A 23,114-nucleotide genomic window follows, 5' to 3' on the forward strand; every position below is an offset into this window, starting at 1 on the left:
AAAAAGTAGGCTCTGATTTAGCCTAGTCTACTGTATGACAGTTTCTCAAAGTCAAGGATGAGATTTTCGAGGATGCATGCGTGTGTCCTCTCTGTGCTTGGAACACCCACAATCCTGTGCGCACATGATTTTTAATAATGCACCTGCAGTTTCCTGCACACTCGCTAGTCTGTTCCATTGTGTGTTTTTCATATGCTAAGAAGAAGCCTTACCTCGTCTTTGAGGGATTCGACTCGGCAGGACTCGTTCTACCAAGCACGAATCCTTGACTTTGAGAAAAGCCCTATGACTTCAACAAGGTGATCTTTAGTATCGTTCTGTAGCTTACAGTATCAATCACATGCCTTTGAATGCAGTCTGCTGCCCTGTTTACCGGCAATGTGGACTTAAGCTGCCACCTCGCGACGATACAGTGGGCCACAAATGGCCACTTCAGTCGCGCATTACGCGGCGTGAAGCTGCATGAAACTTTAGTACCACTTTCAGCCACTGTGCGTTGCTCTGCCACTGTACATCGCTCTGTCAGTAGCCTGCCTGACGCCCCTTCTGAAAAAGCAGGAGGCTACCTTTAAACATAATTGTTGCCGAGAGGAATCCCAGCCTACGAATTCAATAACAAAATAAATCATGCATAATTAAACATTACCTCGATTTAGGCTACGTATGGCTTAAGGCTTGGCTACACAGTGGTAACGAAAATCAAAATCTGCTTTTGATAGCCTACCGGCTTAATTTGCTGTCTACGTTATTGTCAGTGTTGGGGGTAACGCAACTAAGCAAATCAAAACAGTGTCTTGTGCAAGAACTGTTCATGCAGACTACAACTGGCGCGGTGTAGCCTACACAACTTTGTTCAAAATTGATGCATTCAAGTTAACTTTGCAAAGTTAGTGTTATAGCCTACTTATCACAACGTTGTCAATCGCAAACGCTAATTTATTCTAACGTCTCTATACGGAACTACCTGCTTCATTTGCAGAGGACGAAGAGAAAGCACCTTTTTGATAATTGAGCCAGTAGAGAAATAACTGTTCAGAATTAATCTGTAGCCTTGGGTAGGCTTCTGCAGAAAACAATGTTGTTGGCGATTTAATACTATCTAGCGACGTTTTTAACAGGCTACGCAATAGAAGCTTAGACAACTATGACCCACGTTTTGGTTTCGTAAATTAATTTGCCCTACTTCTTGACTGCAATGTAGTCAATTGACTGCTTGACATGTCATTTTTATTTTTCTGTACAATAAACAAATACATCTGCTTTATGCCGCATAATTACATTCATATTTGGCTGACTTCTGCAGACGCGCAAAAAAACACTGCCACTTCCCTTCCCATATTCCACTGATCACACATCAGACATCAGGGGTGTGTTTCCCAAAAGCTAACTACGCTTAACCCAGATTCAAACTCTTGGACAGGGGACTGATAACTGCTGCGCAATGGCGACTGTCATCAGCCGGCCTTAACGCACTGCGCCACAGAATTGATGGCGTGTATGGGTGAATAGGGGATAAATAACAATAGAGTACACAACTGTTTCACCAGCACATTTAAATGACACGTGTTAAACGTTAATTCAAAGCAGTGGTTAATTTACAAGGTCAGTCTATATCAGGGGTCGGGAACCTATGGCTCGCGAGCCACATGTGGCTCTTTTGGGAACTGCATCTGGCTCTCGGGCAAACCTGCCATTTGTTTACTCAATAAGTCATGAATAATTTTGGTACTGTATTAAATTAAAAATGGACCTACTGAAATCAAAATGTTAAAATAGTGTTCGAAATATAATATATGTTCACGTAGTTTAATCCATCCCATGTCTGTTCTCTACCGCTGAAGTTCACGGTTACGTCGATGTACTGTACAGCAGGGGTCGGCAACCCGCGGCTCCGGAGCCGCATGCGGCTCTTTGATCCCTCTGATGCGGCTCAGCTTTTGAAAATAATTAATGAGTATTTAATTAAAATGTATTTTATTTTAGTTCATTTTCAAAATGTAATATTGTAGGTCTATCTGAGTAATTTAGCCTATATAACTTTCCACCTCACTTGACTCCGTAACCGTAGCCTGCACAATATTGTTACATTCGCGGTTTGTTGCCAAGTCAATATCAAACAAAATCACCGATTTCCCTCCATTTCAGTCAACGAGAACACTTTGTTATTGTTGATGTGTGCGCTTGCTGTAGGCTAGATAAGGAAAATGTCAAAAAGGAAACGTCAGCGACCACAGCTTGCGAGCGCGAACACAAGCGGGCTGAAATGGGAAAGTTTCCATCCGAAGACTGATTCTGAAAACGCGAAATGAACTGCCCGTTATATATCGCACACTGCAACGAGTTAGTATTGCTGTGTTAACCCTGTACGGTTCCACTTGCATGTGAGAAATCTCTCACATATGAAAAATATAAAGACAAACCTGCGCTCACGTTTAAGGGCAATTTCGCGCAAAACTGTCACATCCATAACGCCATGGCCATGCCACAATGCCATGGTATTTAGTTGCCGTTATGGATATGACAGTTTTGAGTGGTGTTGCCCTTAAATGGTGACAGCCTCAATTCTTGCATGAAACTTCACCTCACTGAATATGAGCCAGCCAGACTCCAAGGCCATCACCAAATCTAATATCTGGTATGCCTAATGTTCAATTTCGCCAATGACATGTCAACGAAAAATTGAGTGTTGTGTTGTTAACTATGATGCTACTTTGCATACCAAAGGACACTGGAAAAATAGGGGGTGGTGTTTAGCCTACAGTACATGGGAAGCCTAAGGCCTATACTTCTGTCATTCCACTTTACATTTCAAGTTACTTGCACATTAGGCCTACTTTTAAAACGAGTAGAAAATGTATTTAAAAATCCTCTGTTGAATGAAAGTAACTGTACGTTAAATATCCAAACTTTTTTTTGTAACCGTCTTTATGTGGCTCTTCTGAGATTAAAAAAAGAAAAAAATGGTAAAAGTGGCTCTCCAGGCAAAAAAGGTTGCCGACCCCTGGTCTATATGAACCAATGAATTAACTGAGAATTAACTGAAAATCTGAGAAAAACAGATTTCACGGATTAAACTAAGGTAGTCCATCATTAAGTCTCTGTTATGTGCAGGTGTGCCCGTTCACGTGCTACTAAACGTCATTAACCTTATACATTTCCACCCCTATTTTGAGTTTTTCCTCGAAATTGCACACCGCCTACTTAAAATGGCCCTGTTGCCACATACTTTGACTTACAATCAAGTGCCTGACCTCTTTGGAAAGCTAAGGCCTTGTAGAATTTTTTGGTACCAATAGATTGACTGTGTGATGAACTATCAGAGAGTGGCAAAGGGTAGAATGATAGTTTTTTTTATAGGCGGTTATGTACATCTCTAGAAATGACCACATTCTGCCCTCTTGGTCACTTATGTTCTCTTGAAAACACCACTGAGGCCCACTACCAGGTCTTGTGAATCTGTATGTCAAAGTAGATCCTTATAGGATGAAGTATGACTGTGTGGGACCCATATTTGTGTGGGCATACACATGCGTTTTGCTAAGTGTCCATTTGGAGACTCCAAAAGGACCTTTGGTTACCCAAAACTAAAATGCTTCCTATACAAGAACCCCTTTATGTAGAACCATGATCTTGGTGTCAAATGAAAGGTTACACTCTCTGTGTCATGTTGCTTGTACCTGGAGTGCTTTGCAGTGGCTGTGCCATGAGTCCAGAGAAGCATTATCTGACCTGAAACTCTTACTTTTGCTCCTACGCCTTTGAGATTTCCATGAAAAAAGGACAAACAAGGTAATGCAGTGAACATTTGTATTATAAAATGAAACAAAGGTAAAAAATAACAATACCCTGGCAAACGAAACATCAAATGATTCACATTCAATGCAATAGAAATGTATTTGTGTTGGCAACCACGGTCAACAAAATGGAACGTGTTATGAACAACTGAAATTGTCTCGGCCACCGGCTCCTCTTCCTCAGACACAGGATCCTCAGCTCTTGTTTTTTTGCTTGGCGGGGCCCAGTCTTCATCGCTGTCACTGAAACAATTGTACAGATGGAAGTTAGGCTCAGACCCACTAAAGTATATGAAAACCCTTCCCAACAACTTATACAAATGATATAAATGTGTGTACTCAGGTCACACCTCCCCCTGCTCTCTCTTTTACACACACACACAAACACACACTGCATTCTCACCTAACTCCCCTCCCCCCCAGGTACCAGAACACTGTTCACACTGTTCACACTATGAAACAAAGCTAAATGAAAAACTATGCACTAAACATTACAAAAGCAAACTAAACTGTATCTGTAACTGTATATGGATATAAGTAGTCTACTCACAGCTCAAAATCGGGGTCCTTCCCAGCTAAAAAGTTCTGCTCCTCCTCGGAGTCGCATTCCGAGAAATTGCTTTCTTCTCCTTCATCGATGTCCTCCAGATCTTCAATGTCCTCGGGTTCTTCGACATGTTTCGTCTTTTTTTTGTCTCTTTGGCATGTTTTACGAACAAAAACCTTCAAAAACATGTCTCTTGCTTGTTTAGTAACAAACTTCCAAACCACTGCTTCGGAATCTGGTTACGCATGGGCTATGCGCCTTGAGTTTAGCCGACAGGGAAGTAGAATGTGACGATGTGTCACATGTCTAAAGAAAGCTCTCCTCATTGGCTACACGGACATCTAGGTCCCATCTCATTGGCTCACTCAGACGCAGCGCTATGACCATTCAAAGACTGGTTGTCAGATTCATCGCTTACGTGACTCATTGGCTTTGATGGCATCTATCTCGACTCTCATTGGTCCTACAGACATGTAATGGGTATCGATGGAATCAGAAGAGCCTCGTGAACACGCGGAGTACCGTGAATCCAGCGACAATAATGGAAGTAAAACCGAAATATCTGGATTTCCGCGAAAAATAAGTGTTTACTTCGCTTCTTTTCGTATGTATCTGTTTTGTTTGTACTGGCGTGTACAACTACTCAATATATTGGCAATATAACAATGTAGATATTTTACATCTATGGATTCTTACGAAAATGTCAAGACCAAGCATGCTGGGCTAACTTATTGGTACGGCCATACAGACAAGTGACAAAATATGAACGCAGCAACTTTGGGGGGTGGTGGAGGGGGGTATTCTGATATGTTATATATCGGGATAAACTTATATTTTACACACGAAATATATGTTAATTCATGGAAAGCTTTACATATATCGATTCTTGAGTTTCTCAGCTTTAAAATGGTATATAGCATGACTATGGTAGTTCATGATAAGGTGCAAAGAAATGCATGGGGGTTGTTGGGGGGAGGTGGGGGGCACTGTATTTGCCCGAATACGGGTCACCCGTAGTGTACTGGGTCACCTTAGTCCAGACTACTGAAGTTTGGAAACTATCATGGTCCAAACTTACAAAGTACAGTTTTGGGAAACAGTCGTAACTTACATGTTGGTTAGTTGAACGATGCATCGTACCATGTTAGTAAAAAGCTAACCTCCGTAGTATGGGAAACGCACCCCAGATCAGCTTGTAGGCCATTAGCAATCTGCTTATTTTATTTTATGAAGCCTATACAGTAGATTACCTGCCACATTCTCACTTACAATAGACAGATGCAATAGCCATTGGTCAAGTATTGAGTATAAAGCAATTAAGATAGTATGAAGTACTTTTTGTATAGGTTACTATCATAAAAATTCGTTAAAACAAATAGCAATTTGCAACTTGACAAAACACTGGATTAAATATCGTAGGCACAGGAGAAAACTTGTACATCTATTGGCCCGTGGGGAGATCACATGCCAGTTGCCTCTCCCTTCAGTGCTATAGACTCTGTTGATGACTTTGTCCAGGACTCAGGCCCCTCCTCCTCCTGGACAATAGGCCAGAGGTGGAGAGGTGGAAAGGTGAGTTGTTGGGGGCAGGGTCGGATTAACAATTCATAGACACACACACACACACACACACACACACACACACACGCACACACACACACACACACACACACACACACACACACACACACACACACACACACACACACACACACACACACACACACACACACACACACACACACACCATGACACAGAGCATTTCCAATTCAAAAGGGAAAGCACTGCTCATTGCAAAATGCAAAATGCAGAACCTTTAAAGGTAAACAGGCCTATAATTTAACTAAAACAGACCTATAACTTGACTAAAACCATGCAAAACTGGAGGTACACCTGTTATTATCTGAGCAGTCTCATGTATGTCCTCATTTTGCGAATGCGAGAACGATATGAGCCTGTTGCATTTCGTTAGATGTCCGAGTCACGCATAATGTTTGAAAACCACTGGCTCGTAATCACAATAATTTAACACACGACAGTTGGATACCTCATCATGTTTCCATGCCTACATTTTGGTGAGTAGCATAGAGATCGTTAAAACAATAAACTATGGCTCTCCGTTTGGGACATCGAAAACGTATATTTTTAATAGGGTAGACTACCGTCTGAGATGCTGACTTGCAAAGGCCTCGGGATAACACGTTATCTCCACTATCATCAGTCAATGCCCCCTTGATCAAAGTGGGGAATGAAAGAAAAAGTTTGAGAACCACTGGCTTAACAAGTTACCTGCAGTCCAGAACACACCGAATATTGCAACAGAAAGTTGCCTTTATAATCAACCACTATTTGTTCCAACAGCATTCAAACAAAGCCTTTATAAAAGTGAAAAAAAATATTCCATAAGAAGTAAAATAAAATACTGTTACTGTAGTAACTGTACCACATTATCCCAAGCTTCAAAGAGCTCCCCACGTCTGTGACAGGCAGACGTGACACCGCTTGTTTATACCCCACACTGAACGCGTAAGACCGCTAGGCCCATCACTGTGGGGTGCGGTAGCCTACTCTCTGGGATTTAAGTCAAGCAATATAACCATACAAATGTGCGGCCTGCTAACTCATTGTTTCAAAAGGAGTAATTTCGGCTTTGTCTGAACTGGCCATTGTAGGCTACGTAAAAATAAACAAGTATCCCCCATCCAATGATATCGGCAAATGTTTGTTTTCCAAAGTAAGAATTTCACTTCACCTTCGACAATGAATAGCTCATTACAATTATGTTACTGTTAAACGTAACTGGTATCATTACAAACATTATTCTGTGTCCTAAAAACTGGCATATTTTATGGCATTGTGTCATGTAAGGTCGTTGCAAAATCTAGAGAAATGTGTGAGGTGGTCAGCGGGGGACAATTGAGACACACATTGGATTGTGTTATTACTTGAACATTCCATTTGTAGGCTTCACTTAGCCCCGGTGAGTGGGGGTCGCTATAGGGTGTGAAATGAGTAATGCGTGTGAAATAGCACCATTGAGTACCTATAACGAAACATCCTACAGCTTAAATTATGTAAACTTCCCACGACTTCAATATTTGACAACATATCATGAATGGTACTTCAAGTATGTGTTATTTTAGATAGATTGCTGCTGGGCTATATGTGTTGGTTCATGTCTGTTAACAACTCATTGCCGTCAAGCGCTTATCTCGCGGTTGCATCCATTACAAACAAACATGCAATGTGAACGTCTGGGATTGGGGAGAGCACTAAATGCTCTACTGAATAAGCACAAAGTCAAACCTTTAAATGAAAAACACTCATTACCGTATTTTCCAGACTATACTTCCTGAGTATAAGTCGCATCAGTCAAAAAATGCGTCATGAGCAGGAGAAAAACATATATAAGTCACACCGGACTATAAGTCGCATTTAATTAGAAATGTATTTCACAAAATCCAAAACCAAAAACAGAGACTATGTAACTGGATTATTGAGGCCAAAAAGATTCATGTTAATGAAGACGAAGGAGTGAAGGCAGCCAAGAGGAGGGCAGGAAGGTAATTACAAAGCAAAAGATCCACTGAAAGAAAATGCCATGTGGTAGACCAAAATGTATCTAAAATGTGGAGAATACAATGCAATCAAGCATTTTGGGCGATGTGGAGTCACAAGCTGGCAGCAGATTAAATGCTCATGAGAGAGAAAAAGATGCAGTTTTAAAAGGACGTGACCGAAGCAAGCAGGCAGGCGATAGGCCTATAGGCCCGACGGTAATTGTAAAGCAACTTACAAAAGATTCACTGAACAAAAATGCTGATGTGGTACATGAAAATTCTTCGTTTTCATTTTCTCTAGGCATATATGCTCAGCAAATATCAGCGAGCTCAGCAGGTCATGAAGGCTATCAATGAACAGAAAACCGTGTTGGCTAACAATTTATTAAATACTCCTGTTATTGTCGTCAACGACGTCGCTATAGGCTACTGCCTTTTCAGCGCCTTCTGCTTGACTGATGATTCAGTCTTCTGAATTCGTTTCTCCTTGCCATGCAGTTGTAGCCTAACGTGTCTCTAACGTTCCTTTCAGGTGTTCTATCAAAATGTTGTATGCCCTCATGGACAGTAGCTCCGTGATGTCTGCATCTTTCCAGGTTGGAGATTTTCTGGACAGCACTATGCCACTCCATCATAACACTGGCATTTAAGTCAGATCTAACCACATGGACGCATGAAAGAAACGTCACCAACACGCCCTCTCACTAGGTGTGATTTTAACCGAATGTTCTACTCCTCGTTCAGACACAGCACATTTACATAATGTCCGGAGGAAATACTAGGTCGGGGGTAGTATAAACACCGGGTGAATTCGGACTTCCATATGACCGGTTATGTCGTTCAGATATACGGCCCCACCGTTTAACATCGGCAGAACCTCCGGTCTTACACGTATGTCTGAAAGCGCTTGTTATAATCAATTGCGGACGTGAACAGACAGCTACAGACACGGAGCGCACAGTAGGCCTACTTTCACTTTCTGTGCGTATTCATTATGTGAAAGATAATTAGTAGCAAAACAGCGATCAAATATTAGGCTACATGGCAGTGAGCTTTGTTTTCAAATGTTTTCATGCATGTCTAGATAACGGGTGAGGAATGTTTAGGAGATTCTTAAATCCTCAAATTTAGGCTGCGCAAAGCACAGCACCTTTATTTGGCCATGGCTTGTATTCAAGTCAGCTATATTGTCCTTTATTTCTTGCGTTTTATTGTGAGACATAGGCCTACTTTTCGTTTGGAGCGGCATGGGTAGGCTATCAAAAGCAGATGTTCAATTTGAGATTTAATTTACGTTTGGACTGTTTGATTATATTGCTAAATATCGGGACTGATGACCACTGAAATCTGTGGGGTATTTAATGGCTCACTATTAAGTTTCATATAGTGTCGGGATTTCGATTGCCATCCACTTATTGCGAGATAAGGTATCCGCGCTTTCATTCATTCATAGAACGTGTGCTGCATGTGCTGCAAGGGAAACCTTATTCCGTATAGCCAAAGAGGTCTAAGATAGCCTAAATGTAGTTATTTTTTAAATTATGCACGATTTACCTTTTTATAAAATTCATAGGCTGATGCCTGTAGGTTACTGCTTCAGCCTCTAGCTCAGAAGGGGGCGGCATGCAGCTTGAGAGCAATGACAGCAACGTGTTGGAGACTCATGGTGTAGGACAATGACTTTTCATTGGCAACAATACCAACCAACAATATAAAATATTAAGAAGAGCTCTTTTATGAGTTAAATTGAAACAAAATTATACTAGCTTTTATTTGTCCAAATCTGAGGCCCGGCTATAAATAGAATCCCGGCCATAATTTGATTTAGGTATGCACGTGTGTTTCAGGCATAGCCCAGCACTAATCTCTGACTGAAAGTGCACAGGACTTGTGCATTTGAGAGCGCTCTCTCGCGGCTGTAGACGTAATGTTTCACGTAGGGTTCATGTCAGTTAATATAAATTAACATTTAAAAACATGTTCAATTATATAATTTTTTCATATATAAGTCGCACCTGACTATAAGTCGCAGGACCAGCCAAACTATGAAAAAAAGTGCGACTTATAGTCCGGAAAATACGGTAATAATCAAAAAAATAAACCGCTAATGAAGTAAACTTGTGACCATCAAAAATCGTTTATCCCCTGTAACTCCTTGATAACAGGACGTAACAGGAAGGTATTTGGCTGAGCAACTGAGGTTATTATGCTCTATATTTTGTCCAAATGATGTCTGTCTATCATCGTTGCACTCGGAGAAGACCGAAATGTTTCATTTGTCCTGCGTTTCTTCTACGGCTGCAAACGGGATTCACTCGCAGTTAACCAAATATTTCTTTATTAGGGCAGGGCAGGCATATTTCTGGCTATTAAATTATTTCTAAACCAGTCAGCTAAAGTCTGTAGTGAAGTCTGTGTAAGGTTTTCCAGGCTCCATTTCTTTTTACGAGACACCCTGCTCACAAGAGACATCTGCCGGTTGTTTGGGTTGTTGCAGCGTCACTGGAAAAATACAAATTAAATTCGTGTGATACCGCGCGCGGACCACGAGGGAAGCTGGCCAAATCGAAGTAATGCCCACTGTAAGTTAAAACTGTACGTACACACTGCCGCAGACTTGAGCTTCCAAAGATTCAGGAAGTCATTCATTTTCAATGGAAGCCGGCTTCTCTCAGCTGCCCGAAGCGGCAAATCCGTCGGCGTCGCGTTTTGGGCGTTTTGAGCGACTTGAGCGTCAAGCAGAAAGTTGAAAGTCAGTCATCTTTATGGTAATGAGCTATGACGCGGTTCAGCGACCAACGACCAGCAACCAATCGAATAGAATAAAGTATTAAGATAGAACATGATCGAACGTAAAATGCTGTCACATCAGAGCGGCCAAAGCAAAGCTTCCCTGTACTTTTTTGACAAGCGTCCTTGACAGGGCGACCAGAGCTTCTTTGGAAGCTCAAGTCGGCGGCGGTGTGTACGTACAGTAATACATTTCACGCAGCTGTGTGAATCACGGAAAGCGCGATTGAAGTGGCCACTTGAAAATGGGACCCACTGTACCATAAATATACAAACAATAACTCATCAGAACCATGAGAATTAATTAAGTGTAGGCTAAACAGATAAGCCTTTAGACCCCTCTTGAAGGACCCAAAACTATCGCAGGAAAGCAGTGCACTGGGCAACTCATATCATAAATGAGGAACCACTGAGGAAAAGATGTTTTGTATTAGACCTCCGAGTGTTTACGGCTGGTCGACACAACAGACACTCATCAGAGGGCCGCAGAGGACATTCATCAGAGTGTTTTCAGTACAATGTAATATGATTGTGGTATTATTGTTGTGGGTCATTCAATATGACGTAAGAAAGGTACAGTATACTAGTGGTAGCTTATTACAGCAGCTTCGGTCAGCGTTTTGTGTAAAATGTAAATTTTTGTGGTTTTTGATGCAATTTTAAACGCGTCAAACACTTCATTTGGTCCGCCTTTTTCTTGCTGAAATGGATATTATGAGGTTGAAAGGATTCCTGTTATGAGAGTGGAGCCCCTAGAGTTGGTTTTTGAGAGATAAGAGGTGTGTTGCACAAACTGCACATCCACTGTACTAACTACTGGCCAGACAGCAGTGTTTTCAGCTGCAGGCTGCCTCAACTTCACTGTAAGGACTGCTACAGACAGTCATTCCAGCCCACTGCTATGATAATTTATAATGAGTCCTGTGCCAGGAGAAAATAATATTCTGAGAATAATATTCTGCACCGTTGACATTCTGTTGCACATATTGTTAATTACTGTTTTAACACCATCATTTCCCTTTGGGGATGAATGAAGCTATTCATCTATCCATCTTTTTATTTATCTATGAAGGAACAGGTATTTGGTCTCTCTTACCACCTGAGCTGTTTTAATGGCAAAAAATTGGTGTTGTCCTTCAGCACCATACACATAACCAAAAGCACGGTTGTCTGTAACATCTCTGGCAATGAAGGAGATCTTGTTCACTGCATGTTCATGCTCAATCACCTGACAGAAGGAATGGAACACAAACAAGCAACAGTATAGACAGATGGCTGATGATGACATCCATACAAGCTTTTCATGAGTATGACTGGAATGGTCACACTTACCCCAGTTTTCTCATCAATTATTTTAATTCCTGTAAGGGAGATCTTCACCCAGATCCTCTGTTTGTGTTTGCCCTGGGACCGAGCAGCAATTGCCATTCCCTGTGTTACAGTACAAATAAACAAATTTGTCAAATTGCACATAAACTCAAATTGCACTCAAGTAGTAATTTCGAATAGGAAACTCAAGTCATTTTGGTTCCTCAGTTGGGATGAATGTGTCACTTTATGACATGGAAAGGCAGCCTAAGTGAAGACTTTAGTAAGGATGGGTACTGGGAATTTGTATAGGAGAAATTTACCACTTATGTGGTGGAGAAAAGAACTCACTGTGGCCTATATGGGCTTATCAACCAATACACTAAAAACATCATCATCAAGGCGGTTTCTCATAATAATGTAGTGACAATAATAATTAAGCCTAATATTAAGAAGACATCCATGAAAAAAACATAAGCTAATATTTCATATCCAGAAATTACACTTCTCCGTTTAAAATGTTACCTTAGGTAGGAGGCTACAGTAGCTAACTCACTAGCAACCGGGCAGTAACTGGCAGCAGCATGGTCTGATATTAAGTTCTTTTTTTTACAAGTATAAATATAAATACTCTTTTGATCCCGTGAGGGAAATTTGGTCTCTGCATTTATCCCAATCCGTGAATTAGTGAAATACACAAAGCACACAGTAAACACAGTTGAGGTTGAGGTGAAGCACACACTAATCCCAAAACAGTGAGCTGCCTGCTACAGCGGCGCTCGGGGAGCAGTGAGGGGTTAGGTGCTTTGCTCAAGGGCACTTCAGCCGTTCCTACTGGTCGGGGTTCGAACCTGCAACCCTCCGGAAGAAGCCTGAAGTGCTAACCAGTAGGCCACGGCTGGCCACAAATCCGAACACTAAAAAATTACACTATTAAAGGAGAAGTTCGGTGTGATATTGACCTAAAGTGTGTTGAAACATGATACCGAGTGTGAACTTTTGTCTCATAGCTCATCTCGGCTTGTCCCCTGCACTCAAAAATCTGGCGCTAGTTAGCCGATGCTACCAACAGTTTTTCGATGGGGGTGCCTCGGGCATCGGCCTAGTCATGCAAATAAATCACTGTTTTACACCATTTACGAGGCTCAAAGTAGCTCCATACTTCATTGGTAGACTTCCGAGGGCCTTGACATTTAAAACGAGACATTGAGAACTTTGAAAAAGCACTGGTAGTTTATTTACAAGACGATTTATACAGACAGTACCTTCAAGAAGTTTACCGTCATGATAAGTCGAGCGACGAGTACGAATGAACAGGTATGATAAGGGATCAGATTCCAAAAATAATTCAGTGGAAATGCATGGATTCCAGTTGCTTCCAGTAGCAGCAACTGGAATCCAGTCCGAAAGAGTGTTTCATTGGCATCACACACAAGCAATGACAATAAAATAGTACACAATATATATTTATATTTTCTTATTGCTTAATCAGAGAAGTCCAAAACTAGTGTCATTCGATGTGTTCCGAGACACGTTTTTGACTGACTCGGGGAGACGGGAGCCGACCGATTAGTCCAGGGGTGGGCAACTAATTTCCCCAAGGGGCCACATGACAAACTGGGACTGTTGAGGAGGGCCGGACCCAAAATACCGAACTCAAGTCTGAACTCAATTCTGTTCAATTCTATTCTGTTCTTGTATAACATTAAGTAAATCATATGGTTTTGTTTATAGTCGTAAGAACAGATGAAAATGTGAGGGAGACAAAGGAAAAACAGCAATATTTAGTCTATGTCCAGTATTTAATCCTCATTCTCGAAAATTATTTTTTGACATTGACATTTTTTTCAGTTTTCAAAGACTGATATAAAAAAGTACTACAATATCTATATAATTAGGCTAGGTCATGAAAATGTGAAGGAGTCAGTACAACCGATAGGCCTGTGCCACCATTTCATCAACACTCAGCAATATTTCATCATTAAATCATTACCATCATTAAATTAACTCTATGCAGAATTAGACTACAAAAATGTGGAGCAGACAATAGTAGGCTGTCATTAGTTAATCAACATGCACAAAGAAAACAATTTTTAAAATGTAGGCTATGTTTTTGCTTTAACTTTATGCACATAACTGTAATTGGTCAACAAGCTCTGTGTGTTGAGCCGGCTGCTTCAAGCAACCTGTGGGTAGTAGCATCATACTAGTTCGCTAACATAAGCTTTGGGTTATCCGATTGTAAACTGTCTATCTGCCAGTAACGTTTTGAAATGAACACTTCGTATCGCCAACGAGCAGCAGTAGGAGTTCGTTCTAACAACCTTTGCGGTGGTGAGCGACGCAGACATAAGAGACACAAAACTTTGAAAGGTTTACGCCGACGTAAAGGCAACTGCATCGTGTAGACGCAGAAGCATTAATTCTATTCACCAGCACATCAGTGAGGGTGTTTACGTCGTATGCATCCACGCACAAATGTATGGGTGTACAAATAGCAGTCGCTTTCAAAATAAAAACAACGATATTGATTTGCATGCATTATCTCTATGCTAGGCTCTTGACTATTGCTCTTTCACGGACCTTACGCGGGCCGGTCAGGGAAAGCCAACGGGCCGGATGTGGCCCGCGGGCCGTATGTTGCCCATGTATGGATTAGTCCGACTGCTTTTCTGCTTACGGTCGGCTGTCGGCTTGGTGTGTCGCGGCCCTTAGGCTTGAAATTATCACAAACACTTACAGATTATGTCAAAATATTCCAAAAAACCCTCAACAAATCCAGAGAGATATAATGACCAGTTTATTGGTAAAAGTCTCCCATTGACATTAGTGCAGCGAGGGCTTATGGTCTGCATAAAGGGGGATATCCCCACTCATCGAATGCAGAAGTTGTCGAACGTTTGCTCATCTCACTCCGCTTTAACCCTCTCTGGCTAGACATTGAATAATTTAGTGGGCTTGATCAAGCCCACAGCATGGTGAATATATATATTGTTCTTCTTAAGTTTACTTATTAATCTATCCACTCATTTTTGGCACCGCTACTGCTCCTAGGTAGCCTGACGAGCCAGACCCACATTAAAATGTAGGGTCTGGGCACTCACCATTCGCAGTGCTCAGTCCGAGGGGCGGGATAATCGGTTGTCTTTCAATTTTTTTCTGCACGCAATAGGACAGCGCTATGAGTCCCATGGTTTCCCACCAGCGGAGCTAGTTGGCTAGTTCAAACTTTTGCCAACTTAATAAAAGCTTAACTCGTGTCACACTGTTCGCCAACAGCAACATCCCTCTTATTTGTTTTCAAGTAGCAGGGAATTCAAGCCAAACCGTTGCAACTCTGCCATCAATCATTATGTTAAGCCCGCCTAACAACTCTATACACGATTTGATTGGCCTGATAGAAGTTTAATTTTTCGAGCTCACAAGCCAACGGAGAGTTGCTAGACTAGCCCTGGCAGCAAATGTAATTTGTTGCCGCTAGGGTGCATCTAGATTTCTAGGCTAGCTCCTAGGGCTTTTCGACACGGCTCCAACTATAATAAATCTACCCCCAACTGGTGTATGTTGCTTGTATAAATGGTGTGACTGCCCCTTGTCGTTTTTGTGTTATTCCTGTTTTTCAACAGTTTTTTTTGCCATTGAAATAGAGTCCCGAAGTATGACGTAGCGTTTCCATGACGGTAGAATCACTGGATCTAAACAAACTTTCGAAGTGGCTTAAATAGCATTGAATGTAGACATGTGGCATCATTTCTAGCTAATAAAAATAAATATATCCATTTAAACGTGTTTTACCTGCTAGGCAGCAGCTTAGCCACATAACACGGATTCCCTGGCAGGTGTAATAGAAAGAAACAAAATTCCAGTGGATATTTCATGTCTTCTCAAAGACTGGCGACTGTTAAGAGTGACGTTTTTTGCCAAAAAAATAAAGCCAAAACATGTCCGTGAATTTAAAGATTTTAACCGCATGCTGTGAAGTTACATGCAGGTCACTTTTACGGAGGAAACCCATGTTAAAATAAAACTCACAAGTCAAAAGTCACAAATTTGATTGTGTTGGTATGAATATATGTTGTAGTATGTGATTCCTACATTGTAAAAAAAATATCTTAGAAACGTTGTAAAATGATTGAAATAGATTAAGAAAGCCACCGCTATGGTGATTTCTAATGGTAGATTGATTTGTTTAGATCCAGTGATATCGCTGCCTTGACAACGCTACGTCATGGCTTCGATACTAATTGAAATGAATGGCAGATGCCCTTTATGACATCACCGCTCTAACTGACAGATTTTGATTGCAAACACCTGGCATGATTTAGCATGCTAAAAGCTAATATACTTAGCATCTACGAAAGTCAAGTCAAGTCAAGTCAGTTTTATTTTTAAAACGAAAGAACAGCACATATCTTTTTTCACAAAGAATCTGTCACAACTAACAACGATGTCTAAACATGTGGTAGCCAGTATGGCCTACTTCAGGCAACTCTCGCACTGAGCCAAGGAAAATAAGTTAAAAACCCTTTATTTAAATTTTTGTAAGTCTTTTAAAAATGGGCTACTGGAATTTATTAGCATTAATCAAGGAACAGTGGCAGACCCCCGCATACTCTGGGATGCAGTCAAGGGCTTCATCCGTAATTTTTCTATTTCTTTTGCGTCACATCTTAAAAAATCTAGAATGAAGAGAATAGCTGATCTGGAATCTCAGCTTAAGATACTAGAGGCAACAAATCAGGCGTCATTCTCTGACCAAACGGCCACTGAAATTAAAATATTAAAAACTGAGTTAAACCAATTACTTAAAGTTAAAGCAGAGTTTCTTATTCAAAGGACCAGACAAAACTACTACTTTAATGGGAGCAGGCCAAGCCATCTTTTAGCCCTGGAACTGCGTAATAATGAAAAGTTTGCAAATATACCTGCGATACGGCTATGTTCTGGTGAGCTCACCACTGATCAGCAAAACATTAACAACGCTTTCCAGTCTTTCTATTCTACTTTATATACTTCTGAATCTACATGTGACAATGCAACTCTATCTTCTTTTCTTTCTTCTTTTAATTTACCTACTCTACACCTGTCACTGAAATATATGAATAAAGGTAAATCGCCAGGACTGGATGGCATTCCAACTGAATTATATTCAGCCTTCTGGACAGAGCTTGGCCCTCTATTATTAGACATGATAAATCATTCAATTAAACATGGATCTTTCAGACAGGACATTAACACATCTATATTATATCCCTGCTGTTGAAAAAAGATCAGGACCCAACCTCCTGTGCTAATTATCGTCCAATCTCACTGATTGGAGTAGATATTAAACTGTATGCCAAAGTATTGTCACAACGCTTGGAGTCGGTGATTACCAAGTTGGTTCATGAAGATCAGACTGGTTTTATCAAAACACGTTCTGCATCTGATAACATCCGCCGTCTTTTACATATCATTTATTCAGCTGATCAATCAGATAATTCTTATGGAGTGTTCTCATTGGACGCAACTAAGGCATTTGACCGTTTGGAAATTAACTATTTGTGGTCTGTACTAGAGCATATGGGCTTAGGCCGCGACTTCATTAACATGGTAAAAGTACTATATTGTAATCCAAAAGCATCTGTGTTAATGGGACAATTATGCTCACGCTCTTTTTCTTTGGGAAGGGGTACCATAGACTGTATATATAGAACTGGACAGTGTGGCTGCATTCTGCAGTGTGCTATGGAATTGAAGCCGCCGAGGCGACGCCATCTTGGAAAATTTGGAGCCAATTTGAAGTGCGGCTGCGCAGCAAAAGTTGAAGCATGCGCAGTGAAGAGGAGTCGCGGTCAGGCACGCCCACTCAGTTGCCACTCAGCGAGTTAAACACGCCCCTTGTCAAGTGAAACCCGCCCCCTTCTCCTTTCCACAACACAGGTCGACTCGGCGCCGAAGGCTAGCTGGCTGGATGAATTTTGCTGCTGTGAGTTAGCTAAACAGTACAAACAACAATCGCTTTGTTCTTGTCTGGTAAGTGTTGCGGCTGCGCAGCAAAAGTTGAAGCATGCGCAGTGAAGAGGAGTCGCGGTCAGGCACGCCCACTCAGTTGCCACTCAGCGAGTTAAACACGCCCCTTGTCAAGTGAAACCCGCCCCCTTCTCCTTTCCACAACGCAGGTCGACTCGGCGCCGAAGGCTAGCTGGCTGGATGAATTTTGCGGCTGTGAGTTAGCTAAACAGTACAAACAACAATCGGTTTGTTCTTGTCTGGTAAGTCTTCCGTATCCACTGAAAAGTTTTTTTTGTCTATTGGTGTTCTTAAATACGTCTAAGAGAGCTTATTATGTTGATTATAGACTGTGACAATTTAGTATGGCGAATACTAATGAGCTAACAACAGAAATACGGACAGCGAATTACATGCTAACGTTAGCAGCTACATTAACGTACCGTTAACGGGAGGCTAAGTTAGTCGTTGAAGTGAAGATTAGCACACAGCTCCCGTAACAGTCGATGCATGATATACTTGGTTTTATTAGTTGTTGCTGTTTTCAAATATCTCAATGTATGCCATCTCAACATGGAGTAACCATTGACTGTACATGGGGATTAATAACACTAGACAGTCAGTACAGTATATGATGTGATAAAGCAACGGTATGATGTGATAAAGCAACGCAAGTTAACGTAATGTGAAGCATGGACCTCATCAACCTCATGTTAATGTAACTACTAGCCAGTTTGCCAGCGTTGCATTTTTTCTAACGTTAACGACAGACACCTCTGTTAGAGCTACTTCTGTGATGGTAGGTCGGTAGCATAGATAGACTGTAAAAAATAGATCGGTAGGTCGGTAGTTGTAGACCGCATAAGTGAATGATCGATAAATGAAACGCCTGCATTAAACACTACGCCAAGAACCAGTCACTTCCCAGGGATATCGGTGAACATTTGAGAAAGACCTTAGTTTGTCATCTAACATCCATGATCAGTCATACTGATAACGTTATTTTTCAAGCTGACGCAAGTTAATAACATTCACACCGCATATTTAAATGTGTAGTTAACATTAGGTAGGCTGTGAAGTTTATTGCACACATATATTTAATTAATTGGTATTACTAGTGGTGTTGAGTGCCTGATTAGATGCTTTGTAATGTTGTAAAATTGTCTGACTAACTTTATTGTAACTTTCCTTTTTGCAGGTAAGATATGGGTGATGGCTGAATGTACTGGAGGTGGCGGCAAGGTGGTCTCCATGGTCTACATTAGTCTGCAAGCAAGGGAATGCCTACGTGAAGTGGTTTGGCTGGGGTGGTCTGAGGTGGCATGTCCTCCCCCTTTCTCCAAGTCCCCTGACATCCATCTCCCTGACATCATCACCCACCGTCACTGGATCAACCTGAAGCCCCTTATACATGGGACATGGCACAGCACCACTACGTTCTGAAAACACATGACTTTCAATAACTTGCGTGGCACCAAGAAAGGTCTGCCGCTGCTCTGAACCTTCTGTTAATGTGACATCATTCATACTTGAGGCTGTACACATCCCTTTGTTTCTATTTTCTTTATTGATGTCACCCAAACTTCAACTTTCTGTATGCCCCTGAACTCACACAAATTGTAAATTGCAATGCGCCATTTAACCAGTGGTGTAGTCTAGTTAGTTAGTTAGTTGTAGTGGTGGGTATACTGTGAGCAACCCCAAATGTTATTAAATATGTTTCCTTGCCTATTTTAAATGGGTATACTGAGATGATGATGCTTTTTAAATGGGTTTACTGTGTAGTCCTGTGTATCACGTAGACCATACATGGGCAACATACGGCTCCTACTGCTGCTCGTTGGCGATACGAAGTGTTCATTTCAAAACGTTACTGGCAGATAGACAGTTTACAATCGGATAACCCAAAGCTTATGTTAGCGAACTAGTATGATGCTACTACCCACAGGTTGCTTGAAGCAGCCGGCTCAACACACAGAGCTTGTTGACCAATTACAGTTATGTGCATAAAGTTAAAGCAAAAACATAGCCTACATTTTAAAAATTGTTTTCTTTGTGCATGTTGATTAACTAATGACAGCCTACTATTGTCTGCTCCACATTTTCGTAGTCTAATTCTGCATAGAGTTAATTTAATGATGGTAATGATTTAATGATGAAATATTGCTGAGTGTTGATGAAATGGTGGCACAGGCCTATCGGTTGTACTGACTCCTTCACATTTTCATGACCTAGCCTAATTATATAGATATTGTAGTACTTTTTTATATCAGTCTTTGAAAACTGAAAAAAATGTCAATGTCAAAAAATAATTTTCGAGAATGAGGATTAAATACTGGACATAGACTAAATATTGCTGTTTTTCCTTTGTCTCCCTCACATTTTCATCTGTTCTTACGACTATAAACAAAACCATATGATTTACTTAATGTTATACAAGAACAGAATAGAATTGAACAGAATTGAGTTCAGACTTGAGTTCGGTATTTTGGGTCCGGCCCTCCTCAACAGTCCCAGTTTGTCATGTGGCCCCTTGGGGAAATTAGTTGCCCACCCCTGACGTAGACTATACCACTGCATTTAACTGCCTTGGTATTTAAAAGTCAGAGGCCATTGCTTAGTAACATTTAACAGTAGCCTACACAAAGATGTAGACGTTACAATAATATTAATATCAGAATAATTATTGGTTGATACTAAATCAATATTGAATGTTTTTTTTTATTTCTTTTGTGTGATATATCATTCAGAATGCTGCAACATGACTGGTCTTCAATCAGCCAAAGAGGCCACATCGTAACTCCTCTCCTAGGTACTCTCCATTGGCTCCCTACAGTAGCCAGAATTAAATTTAAATCTCTCCCTTTGGCCTATAGGACACTGACTGGATCTGCTCCTTGTTATTTTAATTCAATGATCAAGATATACATCCCCAACCGCCCACTGTGGTCTTCTGATGAGCGTCTGTTGTGTCGACCATCAAGACTCTTTTCCTCAGTGGTTCCATGTTGGTGGAAGGAGTTGCCCAGTGCTCTTCGTTCTTGTGATAGTTTTTGGTCTTTTAAGCACTTTATGGTTTGTATGCAGTAGTACTGTTTTATTTTCATTATAGGCTGTTGATTAATTTGACATTGTTTATTATTGATATTCTCCTTAATCAGTGATGCCAGTAACGCGTTACTTAGTAACGCGTTAGTCTATTTTGACCACTTTTTTCGGTAACGAGTAATCTAACGCGCTACTATTTACAAACCAGTAATCAGATTAAAGTTACTCATCTAAGTTACTGTGCGTTACTATTTTTGTCATTTTCCTTAGTAAAAAGATATATTCTTTGCTTTCTTCTTGTCTTGGGGATTAATGTCATGTAGGCTATGCTCACGTTTTCAGCATGAGGACAATTCACGTGTAAAACCACGCAGCGACACAAACAACAATGGAGGGATAGAGAGAGATGCACATTTCATCAGTCATTACTTTGAGTTTGTGTCAGCTAAACATGACAACATTAAGGTACATTGTAGGCTACATTCTGTGCTGGCGACAAAGTGCTGTCTAGCTAGACACCCCAAGTCTCCCGAAGTTTTGGGAGTCTCCCACATATAGCGGCTTCCTCATGCCCGCAAATTACATAAAATCTCCCGGAACCTAGAGCGAACAAGAGCACGCAAGCCAGACTGGACCGTGCCTGAAGCGCATCCAAGACAGAGAGCATCCTGGTCTGTTTTGCTAAATCAACCAATCAGTTTTCAGTGTAAGTGTGCTTATATCTCTTTTCTCCCAAACTTAATTAATCAGTTCAGTCAGTGTATCTAGGAACAGGAGCGTCATGGCAGCGTCAGTGCCCCTCAAAAAGGAAGATTTAAGACCCATTTCACATCAGACTACACAAAAGTGTACCCAATTGTGTCATAAGATTAAAACATAATGGTAGTCTTGCACACTGCACTGTTTGTAACAGCGACTTTTAGCATTTCTCACAGCGGGTTAAATGATTGCAAAAGACTTGTTGAGGTGAGTTTAACAAGTGTAATTTAATTTGCATATTACTCAGGCCAGACCAGATGGCTAGTTACCAAGGCTACATGAAAAACAAATCTACAAAAAAATCTACATATTTTACTATAACAATTTCTATCAATAGGCCTTCCTTATTTTGGTGTTGGTATTATTGTACAAACATCTGAATTTCAGTATCTAAGTAGGTTAGGTTGGGATGTCTGCTATACATGGCTGACATTACTGTTAAAATGCACTTCCAGTATAGTGAGTATTGGCAAAACCGGTTATCATTTTTATCTTGAGGCGGTGGGGGTGTTGTCGGCAGCTGCTGAAAGTAACTAATAAACTAACTTAGTTACTTTTAAAATCAAGTAATCAGTAAAGTAACTAAGTTACTTTTTAAAGGAGTAATCAGTAATCAGATTACTTTTTCAAGGTAACTGTGGCAACACTGTCCTTAATGTAGTCTTACCATGTTTTTGTTATTATATTATTGATTGAATGGGCATTATCATTTATTATTGCTTTCCCCCCTCATTTTCATTGTTTATTTCATTAGGCTATTGATTGATCCCTGTTTTAAGTATTATATTGTTTTGTATTTGTTAAGGGTAACCATAACCATCATCATCATAATGTGGTATTTTCTTATGCACTTGAAACAAAGAATAAAAATGTTTCTTTAAACGTAGTACCACTTTAAACACATCACACACTGAACAGCAAAGTAGCTTCCTACTTCCTGATTATGTGTAAAATGTTTACAGAGTATCCTGATGTAGTAGATCCATGTTCTCATATTTTTACAGCTGACATGAAGGCTGCAGTATTACATTTTTGATTTATAATGGAGCACCCTCTCTGGTGAAAGACTAGCAAGCATGTGGTAGAGGCATACGATTACAGACATATTGAGAGAGCCTATCAATGAGTTGTCACAGTTTTCAATTTAGACTTATTATTTTGAAATGATGTACGTCTACGGGAGGATTTACACATCACTGGCAAGACCTGATCAAATCATACCAATGCAAAATGCTTCTCCAGCAGTTCAATCGCAGGTAACAACGATACCTTAACGCATTTTCAGATACCTCTGTTCTGAGCATACTAAGCAAATTG

General features: G+C 40.7%; 1 protein-coding gene and 1 long non-coding RNA gene across 3 annotated transcripts in view; both read right to left on the reverse strand.

The window, feature by feature from the left end:
* Positions 1-23,114, reverse strand: part of LOC143100768 (disabled homolog 2-like) — a 281,849-nt gene that overhangs the window by 135,191 nt on the left and 123,544 nt on the right. For both annotated transcript variants that reach the window (XM_076264237.1, XM_076264238.1), the window contains 2 exons: positions 12,024-12,122; positions 11,788-11,919 (listed from right to left, as the gene is read on the reverse strand). In XM_076264237.1, the coding sequence (XP_076120352.1) occupies positions 11,788-11,919; positions 12,024-12,122 (231 nt within the window). The remainder of the gene's footprint in view (positions 1-11,787; positions 11,920-12,023; positions 12,123-23,114) is intronic.
* On the reverse strand, positions 3,794-5,360 carry LOC143099776 (uncharacterized). Its single transcript, XR_012981753.1, has 2 exons — positions 4,345-5,360; positions 3,794-4,037 (listed from the first exon to the last, which is right to left on the reverse strand). It is a non-coding gene; the product is annotated as an uncharacterized LOC143099776 (long non-coding RNA).

This window comes from Alosa pseudoharengus, unplaced genomic scaffold, assembly GCF_046254945.1.
Source record: "Alosa pseudoharengus isolate Yale_2024_CS ecotype anadromous, Long Island Sound unplaced genomic scaffold, YU_APseudo_1.1 YU_APseudo_1.1_scf_3, whole genome shotgun sequence".
In the NCBI taxonomy this organism is placed as follows: Eukaryota; Metazoa; Chordata; class Actinopteri; order Clupeiformes; family Clupeidae; genus Alosa; species Alosa pseudoharengus.